The sequence below is a fragment of the Spodoptera frugiperda genome, chromosome 4 (genome assembly GCF_023101765.2).
Source record: "Spodoptera frugiperda isolate SF20-4 chromosome 4, AGI-APGP_CSIRO_Sfru_2.0, whole genome shotgun sequence".
Lineage (NCBI taxonomy): Eukaryota > Metazoa > Arthropoda > Insecta > Lepidoptera > Noctuidae > Spodoptera > Spodoptera frugiperda.
In genome coordinates this window covers 1,634,848-1,648,085 of record NC_064215.1, presented here as the reverse complement: position 1 = coordinate 1,648,085, position 13,238 = coordinate 1,634,848, and the positions used below count along the sequence as shown (strand labels likewise).

The following is a 13,238-nucleotide window of genomic DNA, read 5'->3' as shown; positions in this document are numbered from 1 at the left end:
GGCAACTTTCACAAAAATAACTACAAAAAATATCTAATTTCTAATATACTTACAATATTTATTCAATATCTAAATTCTGGGAAATGTCAATTTTTATAAATCATGATTTTATTTTTGGTTTTTTCGGTAAGTATGTTAAACTTTGCTCAGATATTTGGTTCAGGCGTCTTAAATAATTTAAATTATATATATCTCGGATTGCCAAACTACCAAAAATATTCCATTATCACAAATAAGACAACTGCGTTTTGTTGCTAATTCTCGTACCGGTATGCCGGGCGTACCTAATTAGGTACTTAGTAGTTAGCTACCTACACAGCACTAAGATTTTCGAAATTCTAAGTGGCGCCATTAGCTGGAATTGCTACCAGTGAATAGCAACCTACCTACATTTAATATTTTGTACCGAAGCTTACCTATTTAGGGAGTTGAGTATAAAAGGAGGGATCTTAGATACAGCAGTCGGCAGGCTCGCTCTGTCAGCTCTAATATACTGAACTTTGAATAACAATATCATGTATCAATATATTAACTTTATCAATGTATTTTGTGTCATACATATACCTAATTATTGGTCAACTTGCTATTGTATCTGCATGAGTTTGTTGATAACCCAAATATTATCAATAAATTAAGGAGTAGGTATGATTTATAATATCAGACATTAGTTTTATAGGTACCTGTTTATTTTGTTATTTAAAATAAGAATGGATGAAATATGGTAGCTAGCAGGCAATTTATTCTATATTATATTAGAACAATACTGAATCTAATCTAGTTTCAAACTTATTAAAGTTCTAAGTAAGTTTGTAGTAGAAAATACTGCATCTAAAGTCAAAGTTTAAAAATATTTTATTGACCAATGGGTGGGAAATTTGTAATTTTTAGAAAATGTTTTGGTGAATAAACAGACCAGTAGACACAGTAATTATGTTTACTACTTCACTATTTAATAATACTTTACAAAAATATCACAAAGTAAGGGGAAGTATTTTTTATTATTCTAGACAAATGACTAATGTGATGTTCAACAAGGTGCACTAACAATCAAAATGGATTTGTGTAAACAGAATGTAGCAAGCATGCTTCCAACATCTATACTTAGACTCAGATTGATGTGAAACATTTGTTAGCAAACCACAAAGGTAATCTACATCTGTCTGTAACCAGAAACATTTTTTTGTGTTTCTATTTAGCTGTATTTATTCAGTACTCTCAGTATAGAGTGAGAGTCGGATTGCTTGCCAGAATTGTCAATATGTCTAGTCCTACCCTCATGATTTGCTAACATTTCATATTGAACTTGATCTAAATATAGATTCAGTGTCTAGTTACATTTCCAGTGGTTTCATTGAGCAATGAAATTGTCTTCTCTGTCTCATCTTTTTTCTTTTTTTAAATGCTCTCACATTCTGACTGTTTAGTCTAACACAAAGTATTTCTCCATTATTGATATAGGTATATTTCCAATAAATGTAGATCCTCTATAAAGCTAAGTACTTGCAAACATTAAAAAGTGACTGATACTTATGTTTAATGAAGATTACATTTTATACTATCTTATTTGAATGGATCTAAGATATGATTCTGATACAGTTTATATTTCAATTTAACAATTTATTTGTATGGCAGCTCACCAGTTACAGTTACATTGGCATTTCATCAATTGCCTGAGATATGAGATGTTTAAACACAGTGTACAGTGGTGCGCTGCCATGCAATAGCCTCAGCAGTCACATAACAATATAATAAGTACTTTCTTCGAACACTCAGGTGTACGTCGTCCAATAAAACAATTGCATCTTGTCCCCAAAATGTTATTACATTAACCTTTATCATAACAGCTGTATGTACACATCACTCTTATATTTGTCAACATAATTCTGATACTAAGTACAGATCGGCACATTACTTCCACGATGGAATTATTCATAATCAATACAATACAACATTATTACAGTACAGTCAGATGTAAATAAATAAAAAAAAAACATTATTTACAAAAATATACAAAGAAAATAATATATTATATTTTCAATGCACAAGGCATCATGTTGGTGTCAGCCTCACATTGTCACTACAGCCCTCTGTTGAGCAGGGCAGCTTGCACTTTGAGCACTTAGGTAGGTAACTCTGGAAGATTCGCTGACCCGTCTACGTATCGTACTTCTCAGCATCGCATTGACTAGCCCAGAATAAACAGTTCCCGATCCCGCTATAACAAATTAATATCACGGCTGCGAGGAAGACTACACTGCACACGGTACACGGCTTCCTTTCTAGGAAGAATCCTATTAGATACAAGACCATGAACATAACATGTGTGTTCACTAAAGCCGGGTTCACGGGCTTCGGTATTAGCAGCACAGGAATAAGCCATTGCAAACAATACATGTCGCCGACAACACGTGCAGGTCTCGATCACAATCGCCGAACACTAACGTGGGTATGTATTAGCGTTTGTGTTGCAATCGACATGATTCGATTGATAACTTCATTATTTTAACAGTGTAGAAACAAAATGTTGCAGTTCTGATTTGCGTTTAATTTTTGACAGCTGGTGATGGGTGGCAAGAAATAAAAACATTGTCAGGCTAAAAAAAGGTAGTTACGGTGTACAAGTTGCCAGTTTAATAAAACAGCTTGTATATTGAAGAAAGAGATGAAAATACAGGTGAAATGAATAACATATTTAATTATTAATAAAATATAAAATATTACCTAAAAATTACCATTACAGGGTTTTACCAATGCGATAGTACTAAAAACGAAATCTATGTCTCTAGTCTAATAAGTACTCTAATTAGATAATACACATATAGGTACATTGTAAAACAACAAGTAACTCGTAATTGTAGGGATCCGAGGGGGGAGAGGATAGCGGATGGTAACGGAGACCCGTGTCTTTATTGATGATGATGATTATCTGTCTTCGGGAAATAAAAGATGTCATGAATAAGACTTGTCTTGTGTTTCGCTGGCTTAATCCTCCCACCCCTTCCATCCCCAATCCAAATAACGCCGGCAACGCATATGTGACTCCTCTTGTGATGCGGTGTCCATGAGTGTTGTGGATTGCTTGCCACCAGGGGATCGTCTGCTCGTTAGTCGCCCTATTCTATAAAAAGTATCATGTACATATTGTTATAATAACTATCGTGGGATGTCTCAAGAAGTTACTTATTAATTAAGGACTTACGTTATATAAAAATCACGGAAAAGCTTTACGAGTTTCGAGTCACAGAGGGACTTTATCATGTGAGTTCCTGTAGATTTTTTCTTCATTAATGTACGTGAGTAAACCGTGATTTTTATGTACATATTATTGATTATATGGTAATAATGTATACATAGGTAACGCAAGTCCTTAAGTAATAAGTAAGAGTAAGTAAGTACCTAAGTATTTGAGTTCTTGCAAAGTAAGAAGGCCATTAATTACGTGGGTCGGTCGGCACGATAGACAATTTGTTTACTTCACCTTTAGGAACCGGAGTTTAGAAGCATTCGAGTGGAAACTGAAGTTGGTTAACAAGCCAAGTTATAATTAACAATGTTCAAATGTAATGGTTCATTATCTACTGGAGTATGATACCCGGACATTAGGTACCTAATCAGTTATTTTTAATTTATGTAACTATGGAGTTCAGTTAAAGTCATAAGTGGATGTTAATTTTTTATGGGATAGGACGTACTTAAACGAGACGTCGAATCACATGATGGTAAGCAATTTACGTCGCCCAAGGATACCCGCAACTCGAGAGGAGTTACAACTACCTACGTATTGGTTTTGGTGGTGGGAGGGGATTGGACTTCTGGTAACCTTACTCGTATGGTGAAACATAACATAGGTGATATTTTACGACGGTTTTTTAAAGGTCGTGATATCACTTCGGTAAAGACCAGCTTATTACTGCCGAAGCATGACTCTAATTATGTGTAAAAATATGTATATTGATGGTCCGAGCCGTGAGGAGTGAACCCCATTACCGCTAACCTATATTGATAAGCCGTGCCGTGAGGAGTCTTCTCCCGACTCCCCAACAACCCTTAAATTCCTAACCCCCTAAAGAGCAACGCACTTGTAATGGCTGAGGTGTTTCGGGTGGCCATGGGCGGCGGCAATTGCTTAGCAGGTGATCCGTCTGCTCGTTTACCAGCTTATACCATAAAAAAGAGTGGTGATAGCAGAGTAATATACTTTCAATTTTCATCACATCATACAGAAAACGTGGGCATCGGGTAATATCAGATATCGGGGGAGAAGTGCTTTGACGATCTCGGGTTTAATTGATTTCTGAGACTGCAGTAAACCCTCTCAAGTGAAAACATAACAGCTTTTTAATCCCCCAAGCATTGTACAGATGCATTTTGAACGTAATACCTAGGTACAATATAAGTAACACCTACTTTTCACCACTTATCTCATGAATATTATGTAAGTAATTAGCCGTATACGGAGGGCAATCCCAGGTTCCATGCTATCATTGAGATGACTATCAAAATCTAGAACTTACAAGCTTTGCCCAACCAATTGGAAATCTCTTGTACATAATGTGAATGAATGAGGCTTTTGCGATAGGTATAATAGAGGCCATCGACACAGGCAGACTGGCACTTTCTTTTATTTAGCAAGTGTCGCTCGATCATAAATCATTGTCAACCGCCCACCGCCCCTTCCATTAGCTGTTTACACTATAAACATTTTTCAAAACTTTAAATTCATTTAGTCCGACATTATGAATCATACGGAAACTGTTGATTGTTTTACATTTTACAACTACATAATAAAATCGCAGAAATAGGACTGATATTAAATTACCTAATCTATTTATAAATTATATTGTTACGGCACCGTTAAGTCTAGGTAATTCTACCTGCTACCTACACCTAGTTCTCAGTTACGTTGCTTTGATTTAATGTTAGACTGCGAATCAATGTTGTCTACACCGTGTTTTGCTTGCACGTAGGCGTTCGGATTCCAGTCGTTCATTGAAAAATCCTCCATTTGAGTGTAAGTGCCACGGAGAGGGCACTACTTCAGCGCATGCGTGTGCAAGCTCGTCCCTCTCACACCCGCATTTCGGGCGCGTTTCCCGCCAGATACGCGCGACCCCGCGGCCGCCATCACAGCACCAATCAAATTCAATATGTTCAATATAAATCCTTGTGTATTTACAATATAAAGTTCAGTGACGTGCCAATCCTTCAGTTTACGGTTTACACAAAAAATGGTTATTAGTAAATTATTACAGATGCCGTTCCACCCCCACGTAAAAGCATTCATAACTTTGACGTGTAATTTATTGGTCCTCATTATGTGCCACGACACGGAATCTGAATCGTTTTAAAAGCCAATAATGACAATAAGACGACAATAATTAAAGTTTAATTAGAAGTATAATAGCAATAACGAAAGATGGCGAACACAGCACACTTGATGAGGCGACAGAGCTCGCGGGACCTGTACGCACAGCGCTCCATAGATAGGATGGAGATGAAAGAGCTGCGAGGTCGGCTGGTGACGATGGAGAACGGCCACCCGTCCCACCGCACGCACGTCATGTACGGCGCCACCAACGAGGCCTTCGAGGACACCAGCCCCAACAGGCGCTCCTCAGAGACGCCGACGAGCAAGGCCAGCTCCGTCGAGGACCGCGGTGGAGTGAAGCCCGAAGGTGGCGGAGTCGAGAGAGAGTCGTGGGACAGCAAGCTCACTTTTCTGTTAGCCACAGTGGGTTATGCCGTGGGATTAGGTAACGTGTGGAGGTTTCCGTACCTAGCGCAGAAGAATGGCGGGGGAGCATTTTTGATTCCGTACTTCGTGATGTTAGCGATTGAGGGGATACCGATATTTTACTTGGAGTTGGCGATCGGGCAGCGTCTGCGGAAAGGCGCCATAGGTGTGTGGCACCAGGTGTCTCCTTATTTGGGTGGGATCGGGATCAGTTCGGCGGTGGTGTCGTTTAACGTGGCGCTGTACTACAACTCCATCATCGCCTGGTGCCTGTTCTACTTCGCGCAAAGCTTTCAGGCTGAGCTGCCGTGGGCCGAGTGCCCGAAGAAGTACTTCGCTAACGGATCCTATACTGCCGAGCCTGAGTGTGCAGTAAGTGTCAATTTTCTGACATTTTTCACTACTTTTGCGATACCCTTGTTTGTGCATACGCGCTCAATCGTTATGCTTTTTTGTTGGCTAACCGTAATAATAAGAGTAGGCACAATACATTCCATTCTATTTTTGTATTAAATCCATTTTATTATCACTATTCTTGTTAAAAACTCATATGAATGTACTAAACCCTATCTATGAATAGGTGAAAGGTTTCATTCGGTGTGTGTAGTTCCGGAGATTCAAACCAATGTTCAGCAAAGCGCTCTTATGAAAGGTTATTGGCCAAACATAAGCTACGTACAGTGCGTTTCGAATCAATATCGAAACTCCGGCTACAACGATAGTTTAGTTATTGGAAAAACAGTTGTTCATTTGCTGCTGTTTGCTTTTCAATAAAGCCCTGTTGAAACTTATATACCTACCTATCTAGTTTTTTTATTTATTATAAATGAGTAATTACAAGCGCCTAGGCATTTCTATTTGATAATTTCTATTTAATTTGATGAAACTGTTGCACTAGGCTTGAAGCATTTAAGTTTACGTTTTCGAATAATGATAGGCTTATTTTTACCTACATAGTCAACTTACTGTTTTATTGCCTAAATATAATGAAGACTTTTTATATTTCATTTATAACTGTTTTCTGAACATAATATTATTACACTAAGTTACACTATGCGAATTTATGTAACTATTCCCATATATTTTTTTTTAATAACAATTTATTCGAACTGCAAAATTTTTAATTGGTATCTGAAATTTATAAAAAGCTAAGCAAAAGAGGATGGTAGCTATTTAATCAACGATTCTGAGATTTTTCAGAACTTTAATCTGGAAATGTTGGTTTATCTAAGTTAGGTACTTGATTTTAAATTACCGTAAAAATGCTATTTTGTAACCTACTTACAGAAACACTTAATGATAAAATATTATTCGAAAATTTCTCAGTAGTAGCACGTAGTCAGGAATTGTGCCCAGTATATGGCAAAGAGTTCACCTCCTATTAGATGGGACTTATAACACAAATAGTGAAAAGTGGGTGTACATTATATAGCAGCATTACGTGCCGTAAAGTTGCAACTCTGCCTACCCCTTCGGGAATAAAAGGCGTGACGTTGCAATAAAATAATATTACGTTATTAAAAAAGGATTAAGTATACATCCACATAATCTGCTGTCGATACATTTAAAGCCGAAGTTATACAAAGGCTGCGAGTAAGCGTTTTTGAAAGAGATACCCGTGGAATGGGGATGTTGACTAAACAATTTTTCAATGTCCATCTGGTAAACCAATTAAAAATATTGAAATACTAGCTTCTGTCAACGGCTTCACGCGCGTTCCCGTGGGATAAAAAGCTTGCTATGTGTTATTTCAGACTATAATCTATCTCTGTTCCAAATTTCATGTCGAATCCTTCAGCCGTTTTGACGTTAAGGAGTAACAAACAAACATAAAAACTTTCATATTTATAATATTACTAGCTTCTGCCCGCGACTTCGTCCGCGGAAAATTAAAAAAATAGGGTTATACTACCCCTAACATTTAGGGGGATGAAAAATAGATGTTGGCCGATTCTCATAGATACCGGATAAGCACAAAAAAATTCATCAAAATCGGTCAAGCCGTTTCGGAGGAGTATGGCAACAAAAACTGTGACACGAGAATTTTATATATTAGACTAGGATAATAAATACTTTTGAGCCTTAGGTACATTTTGTACCCATGTGATGACATTGTAAGCTTCAGATCCTAAGCTATTAATTCGTTCCTTAAACTTACATGTTACTAAAGTTTCTAAAATATAAACACGAAAGTTTATGAGTGAGTTTGAGTGTTTCTATGTTTGCTACTCAATCACAGCAAAATGACTGAAGGGGTCGGGATGAAATTTGGAATAGGGGTAGATTATAGTCTGGAATAACACATAGGTTATTTTTGTCTTACGAGAACGCGGGCGAAGCCATAGGCAAAAATTTTCAATGGCCAAAAGATTTCTAATTTTTAATCATCCCATTTCACACCACACATCGCATCAACAGCCTGTAAATGGCTACTCCTGACTAAAGGCCTTTTTTCACACGGAGAAGGTTTGAGCATTAATCACCACGCTTGCTCAATGCGGTTTAGCGATTTCAAACTTATAATAAGAAATTATAAGTTAAATAATCTTAGAAAGTATACACAAATCGGAAAAATCCACATTGGTAAGTGCCGTTGGTAGGTTTCGAACCTCCCCCCCCTACAGAACCACCTATTACAGCACCTATTACAAAATCGTATCATCCCATTTAGTCTGCCTAAAAAGGTTGGATTTTTCCACAAAATAACGAGAAAATCGGTAACCAAAGTACCTAGGTAGTAGGTACGTAATAAAACCGCGGTAAAAATGTTTTTCTTTTTATTTAATTTTAGTAATAAAGCTCTTCGCATTTCGCGTGAAGTATCTTTTTACTTTTTACTCAACGTAGGTAGGTACATCTCAGTCGTAAAAAATGAACGATCTTTTTATTATTTGCTTTCGTTTTGAGGTCAAAAAGACGTGGAATTTTTAAGTGTAACGATTTTGTAACAGGTGCTGTGACCGTGGGTATCTAATTTTTTTTTTGTTTAAAAAACGTTGCCCTTCTTTTAGGATTTTCTCCTGTGTCATGGGTGCGTTTACAAACATACAAGTTCACATGCACATGACACCCAGACCCGAAACAACAATTTGTGGATCACACAAAGAGTTGCTCCGTGCGGGAACCGAACCCGCTACACGTTGCGCGGCAGCCAGTTGCCCAGCCACCGCACCAACCGTGCAGTCATATAAATATCTTAGGATAGAGTGATAGGAGATAATAAATGATCTTATTATCACTACAGGAATTGTAGCCATGGTTCTGATAGTTCGTGCCGGGCGGGAAGCAACGGGTATTAAGAACTCGACTCGTATACATTACACTGGGTTTGATTAACTTATCACTCGACTAAATAGCTAATTAATCTAGGAAAAATGCTTCTTATTATCTAATGCTTTCTAATAGTTATATGGCTTATGCCATATAAATATACCATATAACTATATGGCTTATGCCATATAACTATACCATATAACTATATGGCTTATGCCATATAACTATACAATAACTATACCATATTAAATACTATTCCACTATGCGCGACTCAGAAACCAAAATTAATAGATAGGTCGGGTGTTTCACATTGAACCAGGCAGCTACATTTAACCACCGCCGAATCTCGAAAATGTGACATTACTAAAGTGCGCTAATATGAGTAAAAGAGAGGTATTTACGTTCCATCCCTGCCCACTAGTTTACGTGGCGATCGCGAGCAAAGTGTTTTTATGAGGAGCATTCGAAAGCAAACTGACTCAAAAAGTAAATCTTTTTTGCAAATTCAATTCTTTTTTAGCTTTTTTTGATTAAATAATATCAATTTAATTATATATACATTGTTTTCTATGGTTAGTTAGCAATTAAAAGCGCTATAATTCGTGTTTTTACGAGATTGATTTGCCGGTAAAATATTGAAGTTAGTTATCAAAACGTTGTGTGTCTCACAGTGAGCCACCTGAGGGTGGTACACATTGAGCCCTGGAACATTACGTACATCCCAGTCACTAAATGAGTTTATTTAAAGAAATGTTTTTAATTTGTTATAAAATGGTGCGAAACGAAGTGTTAACAAGAAAAGTGGTGGGCATTTGGCTGGCAACATGCTTAAAGCCCTTAAACTGCACAGGTGAAAGTATTCGTATAAGATTTAAAGTGATTTTAATAAAATTAAATATAAGGCTGATTATTAGACTGTTGAATAGTTTGTTTTATAATAAATAAAAATTGTATAATTCACTATTCCTGTTTTTATTATTCTCACAAAGTTTTTCGCTTTGATTTCGCTTATAAATGGAACTAGAATACATAGAAATAATGTGGCTAAATGTGGACCATACCCTGGTTAAATGTGTACCACCTGAAGTACTCATTGAACCAAAAATAATTTTTCATGAAAACCTTGTTTACACTGAAACTAAAAGGAATATGAGAAATTAATGTTTTACAAAATTAAAGCTAGATTTGCTAAGTATACACAAAAAATTAAAGACATTGATTGAAAATCCAGCCCACTATGAGACTTTGAAATTTACCTGGTTCAATGTGAGACAACTTACTATACGCTTTTTTGGTAGTAACACTAATGACTACACAACCAACGAAATAGTGAAACTATTACTCTACTTCTTAACAAGGTATGTACGGTCATTGAACCCATTAGGGATCTTCGTCTATGTAAAAGGAAAATCAATAAGTCGTCCAAATAAATTATTTTCGCCCAATGAACCTGTCTCTTACAAAGCCATTGTGAGTCTCCGTCGTTTCCGAAATCAGAAATCGGAAAAGGGTCGCCGCCAATAAAGGTGAAATTTATTTTCCTTTTTTCCGCAAATATTAATGTTTTGACGTAGTCAAGTTCAATATTTTTCTCTAGAATGATAATTTTCTAAGAATTTTGTACGAGGTGATCTCATATAGAAATCTTAATAAGCCTTAATAATTGTTAAATTAAACTAACTTCTAACTTGAACTGTCTCGTTGGTCGAATGGTCGCAAGTGCTATTAGGCAAGGGGTTTCAGGTTCGATTCCCGGGTCGGGTAGTATTACTGGGTTTTTAATAATAATAATATATTTATTTGCCAGAAACACGGTAAATACAGTTGTTACATAAATATTTAAAAGAGATCAACATGTTTCGCTGTCGTAGCAGCATGCAAATTATCCAAGTTATTTTACTTGAAAACTTATACATTAAACTAATGTTTACAAAGTAATACATTGTAGTTATCTCAATGACTTAGGTAATACATAATACATACGCATTTTAAGAACAGGCATAAAGGCGAATTAAATAATTACATTTTTTATTTTGTACCCAAAGGACTTACACTTATTTTTCACAAAATATTCATCTATAGAATAATAATTTTCTTTTATTAGCCATTCCTTTAGAGCAGTACAGAATTTTTTATAGGGGAGATCACTTATAGACTTAGGTAACGTGTTGTATATGAGGGGAGCCATATAGACACAACTACGCCTGAATAGTTCCAGTTTAGGTGCAGGCATCTCGAGATGCCTCCATGTTACTTTTCTTTTATTTCTGTTGTCTTTGGCTTCAAAGAGTGAGAGATTAGATCTTAAAAATTTTGCAATCTCATAGATATAAATACAAGTTACCGTCAACAGCTTATTAGAACGAAATATAGGCCTGCAAGATTCAGACCAATTCAAATTAAATATTGCACGTATACACTTTTTTTGGGCTATTAAAACTCTTGAAATTTCTGTGGAGTTTCCCCAAACAATAATTCCGTATCGAATGATTGAACAGATATAAGCGTGGTAAACAAGAAGAGCTGTATGTGTGGATGTGATTTCCTTAACTTTTCTTAAAGCAAACACAAACCTATTAATCTTATTACAAACACTATCTATGTGATTTTTCCACGTTAGGTGTTCATCGAGGATAACCCCAAGAAATCTTGCACTGTGAACCTGTTCAATCATTTGACCATTATATTGTATATTTAAATGCATAGGCTTACTTCGACAGGTTTTAAATTTTAATATATTCGTTTTTGATACATTTAATTTTAGCTTATTGTTATCTAACCACTTAGTGATATCACCTAATGTTTCATTTACAATAGTATCATAGTTTTGTGGGCCTTTAAATTCTATGATTACTGTAGTATCATCTGCGAAGAGAACACACCGATGTTTGATAACTTGTGGCAGATCATTTACATAGATTAGAAATAGTAATGGTCCCAGAATGCTACCTTGTGGCACACCACAGAGGTTTATTAGAGGCTTAGAGTCAAAGTCTTCTAGTGTATTATTTGCGTCATTAAGTTTTGTAACTCTGGTTATTTGTTGCCTATTACTTAAATAAGACTCAAACCATTTTAGAGCTGCACCTCTGATTCCGTATCTTTCCATTTTTGCTATTAATCTAGAATGGTCCACAAGATCGAAGGCTTTAAACAAAGCACAAGTAGATGTAGAAGAGTTCATATTATTCATTACTGTTGTAACTAACGAGTGTATGGCTAACGTTGTAGATTTATTCTGTTGGAATCCAAACTGTTCTTTTACGAGGATATTATACTTATTTAAATATTTTAACACTCTTTTAAACATAACTTTTTCAAATATCTTAGATAATATTGGAGTTAAGGCTATGGGTCGATAATTATTAACGTCAAATTTGGACCCTTTTTTGTGTAGCGGTTTTATCAGAGATAGTTTGAGTCTGTCAGGAAAGCAACCTTGTTCAAAAGACAAATTGATGATATGAGCTAGTGGTGGTGATATATACTGAGCTATACATTTGGTTATATCTGTTGATATGTTATCATAACCACATGATTTTGTGTTCTTTAGATTTTTAATAATGCGAAAGATTTCATCATTATCAGTGGGTTCAATAAAAATACTATTATTATGTAAATCTACACCAATATTATTTAGGTTACTATTTTTGTCGGTACTATTGTTAGCCACATCAATGAAAAATTTGTTAAATTTATTTGCGAGTTCTGAACCTAACGTAATTGTAGTGTCATTTTCTTTAAGGACGTTTATACATTCTCTACCTTTCAAATTGCCCATATTGTGCTTTACAACGTTCCAAGTAGCTTTAACTTTATTATGAGAACGAGCTATGTGTCTCTGATTGCCCATGACTTGAAGGTTATTCATACAATTTCTTAATATTTTGGAATATTTTTTATACCTATTTTTATTTTCATTATTCCTATTTAGATAGTAACTAAACCGCAAAGATCTCTTTTTTTTACTACTTATTTTTATTCCCTTTGTTATCCATTTTGGTTTGTTAAAGTTATGTCCTTTTTTTACTTTAATACTAGGAAAACATAGTTTATCCACTCTAACGTCCAGCCGCGCACGGCATCCGAACCGCGCGCGACTCGCAAGTTCGTCGTAACATAAAACCTATATAGCTATTGAACCGTAATGCCTAGAATAAAGAAAAGAATACCAAAAAAAGATTGAAGAATACTGATCAATCTTAACGATTTTTTTAAATCTTTAGTTAAT

At 35.7% G+C, this 13,238-nt stretch overlaps 2 protein-coding genes across 2 annotated transcripts in view; both read right to left on the bottom strand.

The window, feature by feature from the left end:
- Positions 1-13,238, bottom strand: part of LOC118272845 (E3 ubiquitin-protein ligase znrf2) — a 113,207-nt gene that overhangs the window by 10,586 nt on the left and 89,383 nt on the right. The gene's annotated exons all lie outside the window — the stretch shown is intronic.
- Positions 1,802-2,569, bottom strand: LOC118272552 (bladder cancer-associated protein). Its single transcript, XM_035589133.2, has one exon. It carries the CDS (start codon positions 2,392-2,394, stop codon positions 2,155-2,157), a length of 240 nt encoding a protein of 79 aa, XP_035445026.1. The 5' UTR covers positions 2,395-2,569; the 3' UTR covers positions 1,802-2,154.

Coding starts and splice junctions, on each gene's coding strand:
- LOC118272552 (XM_035589133.2), bottom strand. CDS start 2,394: ATGTATTGTTTGCAATGGCTTATTCCTGTGCTGCTAATACCGAAGCCC.